Here is a 23,470-nt window from a genome sequence, read left to right as displayed (position 1 = left end):
AAAGTATGAGTTAGTACTTTGAATGTACTAAGTATGTAGGCATGCAACATGATAAAATATTAAGACATTCATATGGTAAAATACCTGAGTGAATGCATGCATGAGTAATCAAGTAGATAGCATTTAAATCATACATATATGGGAAGATGACTGTAACCGATATTTAAGACCATACAAGCTATTACATGGAATACAACATAACCCCCTACGTTAGCACGGGGAAACTACTTACTAGGTAGAACTACATTCAGTTTACATTCATTTATTTAGAATTTGGTGGCTACAAAGGCCTAGACGATAAGGGGTCCTATGGTGGTTCATAGTTAATGCAATATGAGACTTTACTTAAAGACCCCTTCGGTCAAGTCCCATCTACATGCTACAATCGGTGCTAAGTTAAATCCCACGGAATAGTATAATACTTCAAAAATAGTCATATCATATAGCTTAAGAATTCAAATATCACATTCAATAAAATAGCTCATTAAAACCTTTGGTTTATAATATCATCATGGCTGCCATGCCCTCTTTACCATCCTACTAATGAACCTTGATTTATAAGAAAATTAGGTCTACAATCAGTGATGATATTTCAGGTACCATGCTATCGGACCTACCCTTTTTTTTGAAAAATGTTCAAAAGCATTGACGGCATATAGGGATGTCATACATATCATATCATAACATTAAACATTTAATTTGATTAAATGTGAGGATTTTTCTTTCACATTGAAATCTTACTTTGGCTAAGAAGCCTTTTTCATCAATCAATCATTTCATAAATACTCCACCTCATAAGCATTTACTTCATAACATTCATTGGAGTCAAACTTCATTATAAGAAACTAGGTGGGTTCATTTCGTAAAAAAAATTCTTCCAATGCCTTTAAATAATCCTTGCATGCATGTGAGTAATAGAAATGCATAAAATACACATACTTAAAGCAACCAACCATATATGTCTTAAAACTCTTTCCAACCCTTCAGATAGGCACTTTAATAACATCATAACTTCATGAAATCAAGAGTCAATATCCATCAATATATGTAAAGAAACTTTAAATATATCATAATCTATGCATTTAAAATCATCATGTAAAAGCCCATAAGATTTCATCATTTTTAATGGAAATACTAGATTGAGAAAATATTTGGGCTCCATGAGTGGAAAGACCCATGGATGAAAACCCACATACCTTGCTTGAATTTACTAGGAATTGAAGAAGAACCTTGAAGAATTTGGAAACCCTAGCTTGAATTTGGAGAGAAATCTTGAGGGAACTTGTGAGTTCTTGCCTTGCTAGTTTTTGAGAGAATGAAGTGAATAGGAGGGGGTCTTGAAGAGAAGAGTATTTTCAGACTTTGAACTTGGCTATAAAATTGTCTAGATTGATTGAACCGAACTTTGAAAAAGTCATAATTGTCCTTCATTAAAATAGGAAAATTGCCCCTACGGGACCCCCATACGGGTCATCATTGAAACGATGAGTCGTGCAAATGACCCTTCTTGCAGGCCTGAGAAAAAGGCCTAAAACCATAGTCTCTAAATTTTACGAACGACCATTGTATATGACCTGTCCTCAAGTAAACGACCCATTTTCAAGGCTCGTAGACTTGGCCCTGAGGAGCCCTTGAAACTTGGCCTCTGAACTTAGTCTACGAGGGGTTCCTACGACCCATCTTCTCAAGGATGACTCGTCCGAGAAGGTTGTAGAACCTCTCCTAAGGGGAACTCCAATTTTCTTCTCGAAGGGTCGCTCTACGACCCAACCTTACGATCCATCTAAGGACCTACGAGCCGTAGAGGGGCTCGTTCACGTGGGTGGGTTTGAAATTTTGAGACTTTCTTCTTTGGTTCCAACATTTCAACTTATAGGGTTTTACAGTTTTAATAGTATTAACTTAATATTTCACATTACAAGCCATTTATTTTCTAGTTAGACTTGATAGACTATCTTTTTTCCACATATTTTAATAATTTTAAGACATTACATTTATAATATTAATTATTTTGTCAAACATACATTTCACGATGTTCATAGAAATCTTGTATATTTAGTTTTTATGATTAATTTAATTAACATATCTTAATTTGAAAAATAGAATTTTTTTACAATATTTAGTTACGAACGTATGTTTATTAATTAATATATTTTACAAAAAAATATATATCTTAAATATTCAATTTAATATTATTTATAAATGTCCTTATTTGTCTAATATAAAATTTTAATTTTAAATACTTAACTTTTATATTAAAATTTTAATATAACCATGTGATTACACTTGTGCAACTAAATAATTGTAAGACCCGAAAGTTGGAAAGTCCGAAATCGAGGACCAAAAGAAATTTCTCAGATAAATCACAGTTTTTGCACCAGGTGACCTGCACGGGCTCAGCTCACGAGTCATGAACCTTAGTACTGGCCATATTGGCCATCGTAGTGGAGACCTAGAGACTCAGATATTTAGGGGATTAGTTCACGTTAGGGACCACGGTCTGTGGTGAGTACCACAAGCCGTGGTGCCCTCCATGGTGGACGCCTCCTGCTGTAACATCCCTAAAAAATGATTACAAATACCTTAAGAATACTTTGGAAATAGGCCGCTCAAGTAATGCATCATCCTTAATTTTTTTGAAAAATTCGAGTTTGGAATATTGATCAGGGAGTCAAAACCTGCGAGAAAATGGTCTCGGTGGATTTTTAGGACCCGTATATCAAAAGATAGATTTTCGAAGAAATTAATGAAACAGTAGGCTCCACGACAGATCCGCATCGTGGACGTGGGAGAGTTATCTGGCCGAGTTGAGTTTTTTTAAGGGCGTTTTAGATCTTTTCCAAATTATTAGTCATGAACCTAGACGTTTTAGGGCCTAATCCGACTCTATAAGTTCACCTAAACCCCTAATTCTATTCATTCTTCTACAATTCATCTATCAAATATTTCTCTCTCTACAAAAAGGCTCTTAAGGATTTCCATTGAAGAATTCAAGTAATCTACTCAATTTCTCCATCAAACTCTCAAGTTCTTCTAATTATTTGGTGTTCTCACTTAAGGTATGTGGGCATTGATTCATGAATCCTTTCATTCATGAAGCCCAACCAATTTCTCAAGATTTTCTATCAAATTAAAGTATGGTATTTTATGGGTTTCATCATCTTTATTTCTATTACATGAATTATGATTTAAAGTATGATCATGAGTCTATTTTGATATGATTTGATGGTTATTACATTGAATTGATGAGTTTTCTCATGAATTCTCCTATTTTTATCTCCAGGGTTCATGATGTAAATTATGTGTATTTTGAATTATGTTTCCAAAGGATATTATCTATATGAATTATGTATGGGCTGAAAGAGAGTTTATGATCATGCATGTTTTCAAGTCAATTTCATGATTTTCAAGTCAATTGATCATACATTCATGTCTTACCCTAATTTCAAGTATAAGGTATGATCATGAACTTGCAAGTATGAATTATGATTATGTATTTCAATTATGATCATGAACTATAAGTATGTTTCGAATGATGATTTTCATGCAAATATGAAAAGGGTGACTTAGGGCCCAATATGGTGCCTTAAGGCCAAATGATATGAACTATGTATGTATGATTGGTAATATGGAAGGACAATACCCGCATTGCACTTATGTTATGAAAATGAGCTACTCTATGATTTCAAATCTATGATCATGACTATGATATATGTCAATTATGATTTCTATGCTATATATATTCTGTGGGATTTGACTTAGCAAGAGGGGATTTGAGGTGGGGGCCCTACAAAAAACCCTAGTAGCAACCTCATATCTCTTGAACTACATGCTACCATAGGAATAAAGGGATTAGAGGTGAATACCCAAATATCTAAGAGGTGAGTACCCGAAATATCAAGGCTTGGAGGTGAGTACCCGAGTCTAAGAACTAGGGGTGAGTACCTGGTTCATACGTCCGCTTATTGGATCCACTTAGGCATGTAGGAGTCTACCTTGGCAGAGTAGCATCTTCTTTCTCGATGTGGGTATCATCGGATTCCATGTTATAGCTCGCATGGTTTTATTATCGGTTATGATTCCTATCCCACATATGTTTGATCTCTTAATATGCTATGATTTTAAATTATGTTTTTAAATGCTTTTGGTCAATATGATTTTCTCAAGACTTTACTTATTCCATCTTATCATGCTTTTTACTTGACCTTTGTATTCCATGATTTACGTTGCATGTCACGCCCTCATACTTAATACATTCCAACATACTAATTCATACATTTTACCTACATTGTCTCATAATGTAGGGGTCGAGGTTGAAGATTATACTTATCTACGTAGCTAGTTAAGCTTTTCTTTCCTGCGGTCGTTGTAGTGAGCCCTCATTTATTGGGGACTAGTTATCGAGTTGGTTATTGTTCCAAATAATTTTCTTATATTTCATATTAAGGGTGAGCTAGGGACATGTATTAGCCCCCGCCCATGTTCATGAGTAGAGGCATTTAGTTGGACAAATGTTTCGAATCTATATTGTCATGTGACATTCTTAAATTTCTATTCATAGTTTAGACTCTCTTATGATGTTTCTACTTTTATTTTACCTTTTGTATGCTTATGATATGTGCAAGAGGCTTGGTTGGAGCCATTCGGAGTTTTGATCGCCGTGTTACGACTAGACCCTAGGTCGGGTTGTGAGATGTGCAGACCCTGATAACTTTCTTATCAAACCTCCCTCCCCACTATGAGCCATGATAACATTAACAGACCGTGGTGGTCCTAGTGGAGGAATCCCTACAAGTACCTAAAGATTCCAAAAGTTAAGCCCATAACCACAACCATGACTACAGACCATATTGTCCATCACGAGTTGTGGTGGAGACTCGTTCAAGTGCCTGAATCCTATTTAAGTTGGGTGTATTTTGGTTATTCCCTATGTTCTCATTAATGAATGTGGATGGTTTTTTAGAGTTTATTCTAATCTATTAACTACCCTAAGTCCTCCTAACCCTCTCATTCTCACCTTAACTCTCTAAATCAAAATCTTCTCTCTAAAAGTGTGCTCTCCAAGTCTCCTTCTTCCTCAAGTGAATTCTAAGGATTTCTTTAAGGTGAAGCCTCAATTCTCTACAATTTAGGGCTTCTAAAGGTCAAGATATGTGGGAGTTGACGTACCGTGGATTTATGACACTTTTAATGCTTTAAACTTAAGAATGTGTATGTCTTCTAAGTATTTGTTAGCATATTTAATGTTATTTGTGCTTATTTTACAGGAAACCAAGTTGGAGAGATGGTTGAGGAATCACAGTACTGAAGGAATGATTTTTTTATGTCTATGGGCTCATCTTATGACTCGTCGTTATCTATACAGATCGTAGGTATCAATCGTCAAAAGGCAAAAGAGAAAAATAAAAGTTAAACTAAGGACTATGAGTGAATTAAATAACTCATTTTCAGCCTTACGGGTCATCAAGAGAAGTCGTCAAAGTAGCAGTGAAAGAATGAGGGCAAAGTGAAGAAGACGAGTAAGTTCTACGGCTTGTCTAAATCCCTACAAATCGTAGAACACTTTCGTGGCTTGAAGTTACAGGTGATGAAGAAAGGACAGTATCTATGACCCCATTTGATGAGTCGTCCTTAGATTTATGAGACTTATAGTGTGGTTTGAAGAAGAAAAATTCCTCAGTGTAATGTGAAGGATTACGAGATGGTTCTACGACTCGTCTAAGTTGTTGCGATCCATAGAAATGAGCTGTAGACCCAAACCGACTTTAGGTTTTCTATGTTTTCCAAATTCATATTTATGTAGGATTGTTTGTCTATAAATACACTCCTTAGGTTTAGTTTACTTTATGCACATTTTTGTATTTAAGAATATAGCTTCAACTACTTTTGAGCTTTTATTCTTGAATTCGAGTTTTATCGATATTTTACGTTTGGATTCTATTGAAGATTTTTTATTCTCAAAGTTACTTTATAAGTTCTTGATTGCTTTTAACATAAACATTATTGATTGTGATCACGTAGTTATGAGTATCTAACTCCACAACTATGGTTGTGGAACCATGAGGAATTAACGACGTAGAACATAATAAAAAGTAACTCTTGAATAGTGTGTATGCATGTATCATTTTTCCCTTCGTTTTGATTACTTTTTAACGGTGGCCAATGTTAGAACTTGCCTTATCCTTACTTGAATAATCAAGTAGGTAACGTATGGGGAAAGGGATTAAACAATGAGATTTGGAGCCAATCATCCATCTAATTATCTTGAACGGATCAAGGGATAGCTAAATATGAGATCATTGGTAAGGGTTCGTAAAGTATACACTCGTAGACGGATCAAGTTGTATAGTAAAATTCACTTATTTGTCGGATCAAGGATTTATGTGAAATTAACTTATTGATTCTACATGTAACATACTAGGAAAGGATTACTAATAAAAAAGGTCTACTTAGTTAAGGATTTATGAGGAACATATAAAACCTAGTTTCACTTCATATTGATTTTAAACTACATTAAAACTGTATTTGTGTTTGTTGATGTTTTATTTGATAGTTAGTTTTATAAAAATCCCCCTTTCTCTTTACGAAAATAAATTGATTACTAAAGAATAAACGATTGATCTAAAGTCTAAACCATATTCCTCATGGGATCGACCCTAACCTTCGTTAACTTCTCTATTTGATCAATAATCGCTTTATACTTCTTTAGAAAGTGTAATTTAAGCGTATCAGGAATTCATCCTTGGTCCCTTTCACCCATGGAATCCCAAAGAATTTTCTCAAAATCTATTATAATTTCTTCTTCTAAAAGACCTAATTTAATGATTTGCATTAGGCCTTCTTAATTATGATATATTCGAATGATACTAGCCTAAGTATGCATAATTCACATGGCATTTCATGATTTCAAGATGAATTTCAAAGACCTATGCTATATGTTAGTTTCAAGCATGATTTATGTCATGACCAGAGCTAGGCCCTAGACTCGATTCGACAATTAGAATCTCGAAGGATCCCAACCAAGACTCTTAGCATATCATTCATGAGCATACATAAGTAAATAAACAAATAAGCTAAAATATAGACACAGAAGCATAGTCTCAATAAGGAGCATAAGTCTCAAAATATGGAATAGGAGACAACATAGACTCTATAACGTCGATCATGCCTCTACTAACTAGACAGGGGCATAAGACAAGATCCTACCTCACCCATGAAAATATAAGAGAAAGAAATAGTCAAATGGCTCACATGAAAATAAAGTGTCTTGTCCTCGAAGTATGAGGACTATCTTGTCCTCGAAGCATAAGGACTCACCAACAATAAAGGTATATGAGATCAACTCTACTCACGAATAGGAGGTGTGTGATGATCATCCGTCCCTACATGTCACGACCCAACCTAGGGCCTAGTCATAACACGGCGATCGAAACCTCGAAGGGCTCCAACTAAGCCTCTTGTACATATCATAAGCATACAAAAAGTAAAATAAAAGAGGAAACATCATAAGAGAGTCTAAACTATGAATAGAAATTTAAGAATGTCACATGACAACATAGACTAGAAATATTTGTCCAACTAGATGCCTATACTCATGAACATGGACGGGGGCTAAGACATGTCCCTAGCTCACCCTCAATATGAAATATAACAAAAGTCTTTGAAACAATAATCAACTTGATGACTATTCCCTGATAGATGAGGACTAACCATAAACACCCCCGATAGGAAGGCTTAACTAGCCACGTAGAGGAATATGATCTTCAACCTCAATCCCTATATTATGAGATAATGTAGGCAAAAAGTATGCATTAGTATGTTGGAATGTACTAAGTATGTAGGCAATGCAATGCATAAAAAATTATATTTGTACAAATGACCAATTTAAATAGCATGGTAGAAGAAGTAGTAAAAATCATAAGTAGTCTTTAAGAAGGATCAATGCATAATAAAACATAAGAGTATCATATAAAGTAAAATATAGGATTAGTCATTTAAAACATAAGAAGGACCATACATATGTGGGATAGGAACCATAATCGACAATAAGACCATGCAAGCTATAACATGGAATCCCAATATTGCCCTTACATCGGAGGAAAGGGGAATCTACTTGCCAAGGTAGACTCTACCCCGCTAAATGTGTCATGCATATGTTATATGTGGATCCACTAGCTAGGCCAAAAAGGGAAATCCTATGGTGGCACGTAGTTATGAGATAAGAGACTTTATATAAGGACCCCGTATTTCGAGCCCCCATCTCAAGTCCACATTCGGTGCTAAGTCAAATCCCACAAAATACATACATAGCATAGCAATCATAATTTCATATATCATAGTCATTATCATAGGTTTGAAATCATAGAGTGGCTCATTTTCATAACATGGGTGCAATACGGGTATTGTACTTTCATATTATAAATCATACATACATAAACATATCATAATTGAAATACATAATCATAATTCATACTTTGAAAATTCATGACCATAGCTTGTACTTAAAATTAGGGTAAGACATGAATGCATGATCAATTGATTCGAAAATCATGAAATTGACTTGAAAACATGCATGATCATAAACTTTATATCAGCCCATACATAATTAATAAAGGTAATATCATTTGGAAGTAAAATTGAAAATACCTATAATTTTCATCATGAACACTAGAAATCAAAATAGGAGTATTCATGAAAAAACTTTTCAATTTAATGCAATAACCATCAATTTATATCAAAATAGACTCATGATCATACTTTAAATCATAATTCACGCAATAGGAGTAGAGATCATAAAACTCATAAAATATCATACTTTAATTTAATAGAAAACTTGATAAATTGATTAAGCTTCATGAATGAAAGAATCCATGACTTAATATCCACATACCTTAAGTGAGAACACCAATTAATTTGAAAGAACTTGAGAGTTTTGATGGAGAGCTTGAGTGAATTTACTTGAAGTCTTCAATGGAGTCCTTGAGATTATTTTGTAGAGAGAAATATTTGAGTAGGTGAATTGTAGAATAATGAATAAAATTAGGGGTTTAGGTTAATTTATAGAGTTGAATTAGGTCCTAAAAACGTCTAGGTTCATTAGCTAACGATTTGGGAAAAGTCTAAAATTCCCTTACTAAAAATCCAACTCGGCCAGAAAATCCTTGCCAGGTCTGCGACGCGGACCTGTCCCGGACCTTTCTGTTTTGTGCAGTTTCTTAAAAAATCTATCTTTTGATCTACGGGTCCTAAAAATCTACCAAAACTATTTTCCCACAGGTTTTGACCCCTTGATCTATATTCCAAACTCGGATTTTTCAAAAAGATTAAGGATAATGCATTACATGAGTGGCCTAATCCCAAGACATTCTTAAAGCACTTGTGAGCATTTTTTCAGGGATGTTTCACTACAATATGACACAATATAGGTAAAAGTATGTGTTAGTATATGTAATGCACTAAGTATGTGAGAAATATGCATGAACGATAATCATGGGACATATTCAATATGAAACATGGGATACAAGACCAATATCTTAAAACATGAGTAAAACAATGAAAACATTAAAATATTTACCTCATTGGTCAATGCATCAAAACATCATCATCATCATAAGAACTTATAACTTCTGTTTAACTGGTGTGGGATAGGACCTTAACCGACACATAAGATCATGCAACCACATCAAAAAGGGGGAGGCTACTTTGTCAAGGTATACTCCATTATGGTACTTTTTTTAACTAGGCTATATGTGGATCCACTAGCTTTTCCATATTGGCATATTTAAACCTACGTGGGAAATGTAGTTTGGGACTAAAGGTTGCTACTAGGATTCCCTTGGATAGCTACAATGGCTACCGGATCGAACCCCACCTTCAAGTCCTCTCAGTGCTAAGTCATTATCCCAACGGAACTTTTTTGAAAACATAGTCATTAACATCATTCAGAAAGATAATAATAAATAGCAATCCATCTTTATAAAGATAACATAAAAATAGCTCATCCATCATCATCATATAAAATCATAAGAATAGCTCATTAACTTGTTTGATTCATAAAGAATCCATGAATTGGTGAGAATTGTCCTTTCACCTTTTTAAGATGATTGTGTGAGAATTGCCTTTCACACCATAACTTCTTTGCTTATAGCATCATTGAATCATCTTTCATAACTTCTTACTTAAAAGCATCTTTGAACATCATTCCTAACTCTTTCATTAAAATAACTTAAAAATCATGATCATAACTCATAAATCATGCTTGAAACTAACATATAGCATAGTTCTTTGAAATTCATCTTGAAATCATGAAATGTAATGTGAATTATGCATAATTCTAATAGCATTGAAGTATATTATAATTAAGAAGACTCAATGCAAATCATAAAATTAGGGCTTTTAGAAGAATAAATCATAAGAGATTTGAGAAGAAATTTTGGGATTCATCAGTGAAAGGTCCCAAGGATGAATTCCCACATACCTTGACCTTTAGAAGCCCTAAATTGCAAAGAATTGAAGCTTCACCTTGAAGAGATCCTTAGAATTCATTTGAGGATGAAGGAGACTTGGAGAGCATACTTTTAGAGAGAAGATTTTGATTTAGATAGTTAAGGTGAGAATGAGAGAGTTAGGAGGGCTTAGGGTAGTTAATAGGTTAGAATACAGTCCCAAAAACCGTCCACATTCATTAATGAAAATATAGGGAATGTGTCACGCTTTATTTTTCTGAAAATGAGATTGCAACAACATGACAACTCTTTTTAGGATTTAAAAAGAGTAAAGTCGTCACCTAATGAATTAAAGGCGCATTAAGGCACCATTCTATTATATATTAACATAACAATAATTTTTAAAGGTCTACGTTACCAGAATTTGGGTAAGGATTCAAATTAACTCAAAAGAAAGATGTTAGTCACCTTTCGAGATCTACAAATGTAGGTCCCAACCGAATCTTATAATTTATGTGGGGGTTAAAAATATAACAAAGAGCCATTAATTTATTAAGCTAAGAAAGGACTTTATCATAAAATATAAAAAAAATTATTCTTATTTTTTAGATAAGTAAATAGAATAAGCATGAAACGATTATGACTTATAAATACAAATCTAGGTGATGAGGTAATTAGACATGCAAACTTATTTTTATTTTAAAAAAATTAAATCTAAACATGTAAAATTAATTATTAATTAAAAACAACTCTAAAATTCTAGATGGTTAGGTACGCGAGTTATAACATTTCACACATACAAATCTAGTGAAGCCACAAAAGTTCATGAATTTAATCCAACAAAGCAAAATCTTCGACCACCAAATACAGAAAAAAGATACATGGAATATTAACCATAAAAGTAAAAGAGACTAACCCGATCGCTTCCCAAAATACTTAACTTAGTTGAATAATATGAAATAAATAAAAATAAAGCAAATCCTACAATAAAACAAGAATAAGGAGAATAAAGAACAGAAGAACTAACCTGGCCGCTTCTTGTTGCCTCCAAGTGCACATGCAAGTGTACGTGGTCTAACAAGTAATATAGTATCTCTTTCAAGACGGATATCGAACCCACAGAGATTTTATGAAGACCACTTATATTTTTTTAAAGGACTACCGATTATGTGTGTTGTGAGAGGTTGAGATAATGTTATCACTAATTCCTTTACTGTAAGCAAAATTACTACTACTATAAGAGTTACGCAGAAAATCAGGTTATGAAAAATCCAGGGTTGTAGCATAGAATGAAGTCAAACGTAATACTTTCCACCTTTAGTCTCAGATGAGGTGTTTAACTACTGATTTATAGGGTTACTAATACAATTATGGCCTTCTGACTTCTAATTGTCTATCTTTATTGATAGACTAACTACATCGTTGAGCGGGGATAGGCATCAATCAATAAAAATGCATTAATCTATCATCCAATTTATTAACCAAATATAGTATACAAGTATGTGCCGCTCGCATCCTGCATACGAATCACCCTAAGTTACCCTAGCATGAACACGTTCCCTACATTCTTTATTCTATCTCCTCATTTTCTTTCGAATTCAAGGTAGACAACACATGTATGCTAATGTTGGTCAAACATTACAATAGTTAAAATAAAAATGCAGGAGTAATTATAATTAACAACTCATCATCAATAAAAGAGTGGATTGTATTATGTTATAGCTTCGCTGCTATAGCCCCAGAATAAGGGCGCTTATCCACTCATGTTCAAACAAAATACACAATGCATTAGTTTATACACTTTAATCCTCAATAGAAAAGAGAAGAAAAGAGAAACCTAAAGTGTGTATATCCTCGTCTCAGTGCTCTTTCAAAAGCTGCGTGAACTCCTTCTTAAAAGGCCTAGGGTTCTATTTATAGGGTTTTAAAAATAAACCTACAATTCTAAGTTGACCCGAACTTTAATTAAAAATCAAAACTTTGGGGCTTCAGTGGCGTGGCATGCCAGAATTTTCCTTCTGTAGTTTCACCCTTGGCGCAGCGTGCCAATAATGCGCCAGGAATGCCTCTCAGTTGTTTACCCTCTAGCGCGGCGTGCCAGCAGTGCGTCCAATATGATCTTCTGAAGTTTAGGCCCGGCGTGGTGCGCCAGCAATGTGCCAGGGCTGCTTGTTCCATTGTTCGCTCGCTTCTTCTCCCATTCAGTTTGCACTTCTTTCCATTGACTTCTTCCGAGCACAGACTTGTCTACAAGAATCCTGCAATCACTACACACACCTTAGTGTAACCTTTTTCTTCATTCTATTCAAAACATGCAATTATGTTTTAAAAATATTCTCAAAACAACCACTAAATATGGGTAAACAAGGCACATAAGCATATAAATATGTCCAAGATCACCACCCTACACTTAGATTTTTGTTCGTCCTCGAATAAAGACCTGACTTATGCATAGACAATGACATAACATGTATATAAGACAATACGACTTGTCTATACATTGGGAATCTCACTCAGTATGTTCATATTTTATACACCCACATGACTAGTTCAACACCTCCCAACCTCAAGGATTGACTCGGTAACACAGCAAACTCACATACATTATTCAATTAGCAACCATCATTCTTTCAATTGGACATGTGCATGTCACCACAAATGAATCACCCATAAGCACTCAAATAACATTTTTAACATCAGTCGGTGCATAAAAACAAAGTCACTCACGCTCTCAAACAATATCATGTGCGACAAAAGATTTTCCATAAGCTTGCCCTTAGTGTTTTGCTCCGCTAATATAAGACTGTGATAGTTTAAGATCATTAGGTCTTCATAAGTTTTAATGTAGGCTAAGGGATGGGTAGAAACTATTATTTGGTTATAAATAGTGACTAACTTTCCCAAGCGCTTCATTACCTTACACTTCTCATTCACTCAACCTCGAACACCCATTTAAAGTTACCCCTTTTCTTTCTTTCTTACCATTTTTTATGATAGGGCCTCTCTTCCCCTCTTTCTTCCTTTGTTTATTAACTTTTCTCTTCTTTTTTTTCAAGATGTAAGTTTATTTCAGCCACCAACACCCTACTTCATAAGCTTCATGTTCTCTTATCCCTTTGTTCTGCATTTACTTCTTTTAAAGCGCTTAGGATTTTGGATCAACTTAACTTACTGGGCTCCATGAAACAAATGGGGATAGGCTACATAATGAGGCTGGCAAAGAAAATTTCAGGGCTCAAAGGGGCTGACTAGGGTTTAAGCATTCATGTTAGGCAACAACGGGCTGTACAAAAACCAGGCTATCAAAGAAATGCCTACGTTATTTCCTACACTCCACAATCTTCATTTTGTTTCGCATACACTTTGGGAAAGTTCTAGCTATCAATATGTCCACACAGAACATAGCAAATCCTTACACATATGGCACATGTACAACTGAAGAATGTCAATTACATATTACCAACTATACAAGCATATAAATTCAATATTAAGCCACCATTACTCGAGTCGAATACAAGAGCCTTACGTGTCTTAAATAAGTCATTTCATTTCATTTCATGCTTTACATCATCCCAATGTGCAGCCTAGTCAAACACCATATTTACAAATAGACATCACAATGATGAATACTCTGAAGAAGGTCATCATCTATCCATCATAGAGCAACGTCACTCAACTAAGACTAACTTAGACCTATGACATTTTTTTTGTACGTTTCAAAAGGGACTATCCTTGGCTAAAGAACTGAAAAAAACTACTAAGGAACCCAAAATAAATATGTACTAACAAAATCTATACATAATACAATTAGAATTCCAACTCCCACCCTAAACTTAAATAAAGCAGTGTCCTTAATGCGCAATTAATGCATAACCCAAGAGTGAAAGAAAGAACTCCCTGAACAGCTCAGTCATCATCACCGCCATCAGTGGCGGTAGTGTCATCCACAGCCATAAGAGTAGTGGCAGCGTCTTCTAGCTCCTCATCCTCATCATCACCGCCCATCTCATTAACCTGGGCTCAGCATCATCCAAGGGCTCCTGAAATATTGGACCCATCTGTCACATGTACATGGCATTATCCGTAAGAAGATAGCGATCAAATAACTCTGCCATCTCTTCATCCTTCATCAGACGACCACCAATATGCAATTGCAGCTCAGCCATACCAAACATCCTTTCTATCCAACTATTATCTCGAGCTTTCCGATCAGCAGTTGATAAGACAGGCCCATGAGAAGTTTCTTGAACCTTAGTCTTTGTCTCATCCAACAGATTACACACGATGTATGGAGCTCTTGGTGCGCACAAGTCATGAACTTCCCCTTCGACCCCCTGAGACCACAACAAACAGGTAATTATACTTCCATAACAAAAATGTCACCTCTTTTTGTTATGGAATTTCATCATATTTGTGGAGTAGCACCGACCTAATATTCACCTAAAACCCTTTCATCAAGTGATAAACCAAAATAACCCTCTCCCTTGTCACATCAGACATGTGCTTATTGGGTAAAAATACACCACAAATAATTTCCAACCATACCCGAGCCTCACTATTGAGATGTGCATATTAAAATGTGGAGTGTCTCCCTATATCTTTTTCCCTATCCCACCATGCAGCAAAATTAACATCATAAAAGGTGTGACAAATGTCTCTATACGGGGGTTATTCCTTCATATCTAAATATTCAAAATAGTCATAATGGGGAGTTCCTAAGATTTCATTCAATGCTCAAGTGGTAAAATGTATTGCTACTAACTTCCACCCTATTGCTACTAGACGGTTCAGTATTCCAATTAGCATAAAATTCATAAACTAGAGTCAAATTGCACTTGCCTTGGTCCTCAAAGATGTATTAAAGACCCAAATTGTACACCATTTAGTGAATTTGAGGAAACTCTGCCTGCAGCCTGCCCTCATTAACATACTCATCACCCATGTACTTTGCTTCTTTTTGGGACTCGAACCAATCAAACCCATATTGCTCCATCGCTTGCTTTTTGAACTGGTGTGGTGGTAGTCTTGAACTAGTTAGTTCTACAGCTGAAAAATCCCTCTTTTTTGGGATCTTTATCTACCCTCTCCTTCGTCTAGTTATTTTCCTTTAGGTGCCATTAGAGAAGAGGAAAGAAGAGTTTATAGAGAAAGAGAATCATATTTGGACAATGAGGGTGTTTTTAGAATGGTGGGTGGTGGTTAGACAAAGAAAAAAAAGTGGTGTTTTGGGGTTTTAGTAGTTGTGTGGGACAATATAGGTGGTGAAAAAGGGTTTTTATAGGAGGAATTAAAGTAGAAAGGTGAAGAGAAAAGGTTGTGGGAGAGTGGGGGTCGAGTAGTTGAAGAGTGTACGTTGAGATAATGGAGTAGTGGGAGGGCTTTGGGGGGTTTTAAAACATCTATTTTTGAATTTAAACCCGAACCAAACACTGGCGTGTTGGTGGAGCGGCGCACCCGTATCGCGCTCACTTGCATAATTTTAGAGAAAAGGGTTGGCGTGGTATGCCAAGATTGCACCCTTCCAAACCCTCTATTATTTGCACCCTAGTGCGGCACGCCAACAGTGTGTCAGCCTGCCAGGTTTCAAAATTTTGCTTCTTTTTATTCCAAATTTGCTCCTGTCAATCTGTGCATTAACCACACACTATTAGAAAAATAAACACAGTGGTTGCCTCCTACCTAGCGCCTTAGTTTTGGTCGTGGAACGATATTAGAACTTGTTCTACTCCTAATATTACCCAGAAAGACAATCTAAAATCAAATGCTATCCAAAATGCAAAAGACAAAGCAAATTTTACAATATTTAAATCCTAATACAATACATAAGTTGCCTCCCGCGTAGTGCCTTAGTTACCATCGCGGCACGACCCATCTACTTCTTCACTCATCTGCCAGTTCTATGGCTTCCTCATCACGATCAACATCCTCACTGAAGTAGTGTTTAACTCTTTGTCCATTTATCGAAAATGTAGACGTATTCATTGCATTCCATAATTCCATAACTCCATGTGGTGTCATACGCACCACTTTAAAAGGTCCACTCCACTTGGACAACAACTTTCCTAGAAAGAGCTTGAGTGTAGAGTTAAAGCGGAGTAATTTTTTCCCTTGTTTGAAATTTTGAGTTAGTTTGCACTATTCTATTCATCCTAGTTCCACGAAGATGTATCATTATTTCATAGAAGTGTATTGGTGGAATGGCATGAAGAGGGAATTATAGAATTTGTGACTAAGTGTCCTAGTTGTCAGCAAGTCAAAGTTTAGCATAAACACTAGGATGTTTGGCTCAACATAGTGAGATTCCTACTTGGAAACTTGAGGTACAGGATATTGCAGAGTCGTTTGTCTCGTTTGTTGATGTAGAAATCGTTCAGGCTCCCCGGCAATGGAGTCAAAAACTTGTTACTACCAATAGCGCACACAGTGTACGCGGTCAACCAAGTAATATAGTGACTCTTTTGAGTCGAATATCGAACCCAAAGGACTTTAGTCTAGCAAATACTTTATTCTCTGAGTAAACGTAATTAAATGAAAGTGAGGTAAACAATTTTATTGATTTATTATTCTAATAATTGAAAATAATCAACTAAATTAAAGCTACTAATTAGCCACCACTTTATTTTCTCTTTATACAGCTAGGCATTTTCATAGGCATATAGCCTAAATTCTTCTAACTCATGTAATTAATCCAACTGCTTCTGTCCTGCTAACTCTAGGTCGAGATTAAGCTTCTTGATTGCCTAGTAGGCTTGATGTTCTAACTCCACTAGTAGGTGAAACACTTTATTGAGTACCATCTGATATGGGGACGTCCCAATGGGGGTTTTAAAATTAGTTTTGTATGCCTATAATGCCTTATCTAGCTTTGCTGCCTAATCCTTCCTTTGTGCATTGACAGTCTTTTACAGTATCTGCTTCACCTCCCTGTTGGAGACCTCAACCTTTCTACTGGTCTGTGGATGATAAGTTGTAGCTACCTTGTGTCTTACCCCATACTTAGCCAAGAGATTCTTTACTATTTGATTGATGAAGTATGATCCTCCATCACTGATAATTGCCCTGGAGTGCCAAATCGAGTTAAGATGTATTTTTTAGGAACTTGCTTACCACTTTTGAGTCATTTGTGGTCAGGGCCACGGCTTTAACCCATTTGGACACATAATCCACTGCCACTAATATGTATTGATTCTCATAGGATGATGGAAATAGACCCACCCATGAAGTCCATTCCCCATACATCGAAGATTTGAACCTTCAGAATGTTATTCAAAGGCATTTTATGTCTCTTTGAAATTGTGCCCACTCGTTGACATTGATCACAGTTCTTTACATACCTTGCAGCATCTTTAAATAGAGTAGGCCAAAAGAAACCTAATTGAAGTAACTTATGGGCAGTACGCTCACCTTCATGATGGCTGTCATATGGTGATGAGTGGCAACTATCCAACACTTGGCGTACCTCAGTTTCGGGCACACAAATCCTCACCATTCGGTCAATACCTTGCTTGAATAAATAAGGCTCATCCCATATGTAGAACCTGGAAGCATGCATAAGCTTTTTCTTCTACTGTGAGGTAGCATTCGAAGGAAATACTCCACTAATCAGGTAGTTGACAACATCTGCGTACCATGGCAATTCAGTTACCTCTAGGGCCAATAGTTTCTCATCTAGAAATTCTTCTTTAATCTACAGTTGTTCTCCAATATGTGTTGAACTCTCTAACCTGGAAAGGTGATCGACAACTTGATTCTCACTGCATTTGCGATCCTTGAGCTCGATATCAAACTCTTATAGCAACAGGATCCATCTTATGAGTCTTGGCTTTACATCTTTCTTATTGAATATGTACCTAAGAGTTACATGATCAGTGTAAACAATAACTTTAGTACCTACCAAATAGGATCTGAACTTGTCGAATGCATACACTAGTGCCAGCATCTCCTTTTTTTGTGATAGTGCAGTTGGTCTGATCTGAATCAAGGGTCTTGCTTGCATAATAAATAGAGTGAAAGATCTTCTCTTTTTGCTACCCCAAGCCTTCCCCTACTACTACATTACTGGCATCACACATAAACTCAAAAGGTAGCTCCCGATTGGGAGCAATTAAAATTGGAGCTTCTGTAAGCTTCTTCTTTAACAACTCAAAGGCATGTGCACACTTCTCATCCAATGTGAACCTTGCTTCCTTCTCCAATAAGCTGCACATGAGACTGGCTATTTTTGAGAAATCTTGAATGAACCTTCTATAAAACCCAGCATGACCCAGGAAACTGCAGACTCCTTTGATTGAAATCGGAGGAGGTAGCTTCTCTATCACCTCAATCTTGGATTTATCTACCTACAACCCTTGCTTTGGCACTTTGTGACCCAAGACAATTCCTTCCTTTACTATAAAATGGCACTTTTCCCAGTTTAGCACAAGATTTCTTTCTTTGCACCTTGCTAACACTCTATCTAGATTTCGCAAGCATGAATCGAAGGAATCCCTAAAAATAGATAAGTCATCCATGACGATCTCAAAAATATCCTCCACCATGTGTTGGAAGATTGCCATCATATACCTTTAGAAAGTTGCAGGTGGATTACATAATCCGAATAGCATACACTTGAAAGCATGAGTTCCATAAGGACAAGTAAATATTGTGTTTTCTTGATCCTCAGGAGAAATGGAGATTTGATTGTATCCTGAATAACCATCCAAGAAACAATAATACTCATGCCCAGCGAACCAGTCCAGCAATTGATCAATGAAAGGAACTGGGTAATGATCTTTCCTTATCGCCTCATTCAATATGCATTAGACCATGCAAATCCTCTAGCCAGTGACTGTTCTAGTGGGCATTAGCTCATTCTTCTTATTTTTAATCACCGCCATCCCCCCTTTTTTGGTACACACTGGACTGTACTTAGCCATTTACTATCTGAGATGAGGTAGATGATACCTGAATCCAGCCACTTGATGACCTTCTTTCTCACCACATATTTCATTATCGAATTCAGTCTATGCTGAGGTTATGCAACTGGTTTGTTCCCTTCCTCCATGAATATCCTGTGCATACATAAGGCTAGACTAATTCCATGCAAGTTAGCCATTTCTCAGCCCATGGCTTTCTTCCTCCGTTTAAGCACCCCCAAAGCTGTTGTAACCTACATTTTAGACAAATCAGATGAGATAATTACCGATAAAGTGTCATTTAGACCAAGGAACGCATGCCTGATATGAGATGGAAGTGGTTTCAATGTTAGTTTTGAAGCCTTCTCAGTTGAAGGTTTGGACTATGGGCCCAATACTCTATTCAATGGTTCCAGCTATTTTTTCCACATGTTCACATTGTGAGTATCGAACACACTGAAAATTTCTTGAGCCAACACATCCCTTTCTATGTCTTGACCCATTAACACTCTCTCCATAGGATCTTTACATTCCACACATTTCTTCGCTATTATTTCATCAACTACTATTATTATAGATACCTCTTCACATATTGCAGGTAATTTCAATGCATTAAACATATCAAATACTTCCACCTTATCATGAGCTCTCATCGTGAGTTGCCCTGCTGCTATATCTATCAATATTCCTCTAGTTGTAAAGAATGGTAGTCCCAATATGAAAGGGACCTCTAGATCTGGCTCAAAGTCTAGGATGAAAAAAGGACTACTACATCCTCAATGTTCCCATCTGGTTTGGCTACTGAGCAGTCTGCCAGTTGCAATAGAATGGTGATAGGCTTCGGATTTCCAAAACCCAATTTATTTAACATAGAGGTAGACATCAAATTGATGTTTGACCCTAAATTACATAATCCTCTTGCATTCATACAACTGCCAATTCACAAAAACTCGATGCCTCTATTCAATTTGCGGTAGTCTATGCAAATCCTCCAATAGTGACTATTTTAATGGGAATTAACTCATTCTTCTCATTTGTAATCACCGTCATCCCTCCTTTTTTGGTACACACTAGATTGGACTTACCCATTTACTATTTGAGATGGGGTAGATGATCCCTGAATCCATCCACTTGATGACCTCGTTTCTTACCATATATTTCATTATCAAATTTAGTCTACGCTGAGGTTGTGTAACTAGTTTGTGCCTTTTCTCCATGAATATCTTGTGCATGCATAAGGCTAGATTAATTCCATGCAAGTCAGCTATTTTCCAGCCTAGGACTTTCTTTCGTTGTCAAATCACCTCTGAAGCTATTGTAACCTGTATTTCAGATAAAGCAGACGAGAGAATTACCGATAAAGTATTATTTAGACCAAGGAATGCATACCTGATATGAGATGGAAGTGGTTTCAATTCCAATTTTGGAGCCTCCTTAGTTGAAGTTTTAGGTGACAGGCCCAACACTCTATTCAATGGTTCCACTTATTTTTTCCACATGCTCATGTTGTGAGTATCCAACATATTAACAATTTCTTGAGCCAGCACATCCCCTTCTCTGTCTTGACCCATTAACACACTCTCCATAGGATTTTTAGATTCCACACATTTCTTCGCTACTACTTCATCAATTACTATTATTGCAGATAGCTCTTCATATATCGCAGGTAATTTCAATACATTATACACATCAAATACTTGCACCTTTATATGATCTTTGATTGTGAGTCGCCCTGCTGCTACATCTATGAATGCAACTCTTGTTGCAAGGAATGGTGGTAGGATGACAAAGTCCATAGGGAAAATGAGTGATCCCACCTGGACTAATACATCCTCAATGATCCCATCTGGTCTGGCTACTGAGCTGTCTGCCAGTTGTAACAGAATGATGGTAGGCGTTGGATTTCCAAAACCCAATTTCTTGAAGATAGAGATAGGCATCAAATTGATGCTTGCCCCCAAATCACATAATCATCTTACATTCACACAACTGCCAATAGTAACCTGTACCATGAAAATCCTTGGATCTTTCTGCTTTGTTGGGAGCTTAATTTTATTTAGAATTCTTGAATTGTACTCCTCAGTAAGTGCTACTATTTCATACTCTGCCAGCTTATTCTTTTTGTCCATAATGACCTTGGTATACTTAGCGTTCTTAGGGATACCCTGCAAAACATCAATCAAAGGTAAATTAATTTGTACCTGTTTCAGCATGTTTATGAACTTCTCAAAACATTCCTCCTTCTTCTTTTTCTTAAACTTTTGTCGGAACGGAGGGGGAGGTTTCATTTTTGATTCTTCATCCTCCTTTTGCCTGTTGGATTCACCTTTTTCCCCAACTTTTCCTTTACCTTTCAGCTCATCCAATTTTGGTTGGGGAGTCAATTCAATTAGTTGCCAACCGCTATGGGTACTTATTGCGTTTACCTATTTGGGGTTTGGATCAGTGTTACCTGGCAAACCTTCTTGCTGGCGAGAGTTTTGTGCACTTGCCAACTACCCAAGCTGTTTTTTGAGATTCTGAGTAGCTAAATGATTTTGACGCACCTCTACAACTAACTTAGCCTAGTCAATCATGATTTATTTCAACATATCCGCTACGCTCATGCTTCTTGATTTCCCTAAGCTCTGGTTACCCTGGCCTTGATAATTGTACGATTACCCTGGCCTTGATAATTGTACTGTTACCCACCTCCTTCTAGTCTAAATTAGTTCTTCCCTTAATGCTGATTTCTATCCCATGAGAAGTTCAGGTGGTTTCTCCAATTCAGGTTGTAAGTATTTCCATAGTTCTGGTTAACTCCTCATCTTGGTACATTACCTACAAAGTTCACGAACTCCATATTAGCTCCATAATAATCTGCTGAATGTTCACTACTTTCGCAAACCTTACACCTTATTGGTTGTTGTTGAACCATATTCACTGACGCCTATTGCTATCCTAGTGCCAGATTGCTAAAATGTGTGGATATCATATTCTGCATTGATGCAATCTGTGTAGTCAAGGCTGTCATAGCATCTATTTCCAACATTCTTGCTTATTTCTACACTACAGGCTTGGAATTTCCTCTATTCCACTCAGTATTTCCCTGAGATATGCGGTTCAGGAGTGTATGTAGCTCATCATAAATTTTCTCCAGCACCTGTCCACCTGCAATCGAATTAAGAAGAATTTTGGTGATGGGTTCCAACCCCTTAATAAAGGTATAAACCAACACCTCATTCGCCTAATGATGGTGGGGGTAACTAATGAGCAGAGATTTAAACCCATCCCAAACTTGATATAAACTCTCTCCATTTTTTTGTTTAAAGCTTACGATTTCGCTTCTTACCATAGCTGTCTTTCCCGAAGGATAGAACCTGATTAGAAACTTATGAGCTAAGTCATTCCAAGTAGTGATGGAATTGGGGGGTTCCGACTTCAGCCACCTCTTTGCCTCACTAATAGCGAAAAGGGAAACAATATTAAACACACATAATTAGGATATACCCCCGTTGGTGGGTAAGTATCATTGATTTCCAGAAAGTTCTGGATATATACTTGCAGATCTTCATGAGGCAACCCAGTAAAGTGCCCGTTCATCTGTAAAAGTTGCACCATATTCTATTTCAGCTCAAACTGTCCTCCAGTCGGTGGATTCTGAATACTGGATGTGATATTTGCTGTGAGTGGGACTGCCATATCTCGCACTGTCCTTGCTGCCATCTCTATAAGTATCTCTTCTAGCGATATCTCCTTGGGCAAACCATCCCCTGGCAAACCGTGATTGTTCTCCAGATTGAATTTCTGTATGGGGTATTGAGAGACCACTCTTCACTTTTGTCAATGAAAGAATCGTTCAAGCTCAGATAATGGCTCTACAAGCTCCTTGACTCTGTCCAGTGTATTGTCTCAGTCACCTCCAAAAAATGTACAGCTAAGATCAAGTAGTCAACACTAACACAATCAAAATAGAAACTTTGAAGAAAAAGAAAGTGCCTAATTTAAAGTCCCCGGCAATGGTGCCAAAAACTTATTGCCTCCAGGTGCACACGCAAGTGTACGTGGTCTAACAAGTAATATAGTATCTCTTTCGAGCCGTATATCATACTTATAGAGACTTTATGAAGACTACTTATTTCTGTTTAAAAG

General features: G+C 36.5%; 1 protein-coding gene and 1 non-coding gene across 2 annotated transcripts; one reads left to right on the top strand and one right to left on the bottom strand.

The window, feature by feature from the left end:
• Positions 1 to 20,823: 20,823 nt before the first annotated feature.
• On the bottom strand, positions 20,824 to 22,939 carry LOC129893022 (uncharacterized). Its single transcript, XM_055968515.1, has 5 exons — positions 22,829 to 22,939; positions 22,656 to 22,698; positions 22,392 to 22,489; positions 21,343 to 21,765; positions 20,824 to 21,258 (listed from the first exon to the last, which is right to left on the bottom strand). Exons 1-5 carry the CDS (start codon positions 22,937 to 22,939, stop codon positions 20,824 to 20,826), a joined length of 1,110 nt encoding a protein of 369 aa, XP_055824490.1.
• On the top strand, positions 22,568 to 22,673 carry LOC129903987 (small nucleolar RNA R71). Its single transcript, XR_008770344.1, has one exon. It is a non-coding gene; the product is annotated as a small nucleolar RNA R71 (small nucleolar RNA).
• Positions 22,940 to 23,470: the final 531 nt, after the last annotated feature.

Source organism: Solanum dulcamara, chromosome 1 (assembly GCF_947179165.1).
Source record: "Solanum dulcamara chromosome 1, daSolDulc1.2, whole genome shotgun sequence".
Classification (NCBI taxonomy): Eukaryota; Viridiplantae; Streptophyta; class Magnoliopsida; order Solanales; family Solanaceae; genus Solanum; species Solanum dulcamara.
The sequence above is the reverse complement of the archived record's forward strand: the minus strand, read 5'-3'. Positions and strand labels throughout refer to the sequence as shown.

Excerpts from the sequence above, each read along its gene's own strand:
- LOC129893022 (XM_055968515.1), bottom strand. The coding sequence starts at position 22,939 with ATGGTGCAACTTTTACAGATGAACGGGCACTTTACTGGGTTGCCTCAT. Across the intron at positions 21,766-22,391 it reads ATAGAGGAAATTCCAAGCCT|GTAAACGCAATAAGTACCCA; the intron begins GTAGTGTAGAAA and ends AACCCCAAATAG. Across the intron at positions 21,259-21,342 it reads CAAGGATTTTCATGGTACAG|AAATTGGGTTTTGGAAATCC; the intron begins GTTACTATTGGC and ends TCTATCTTCAAG.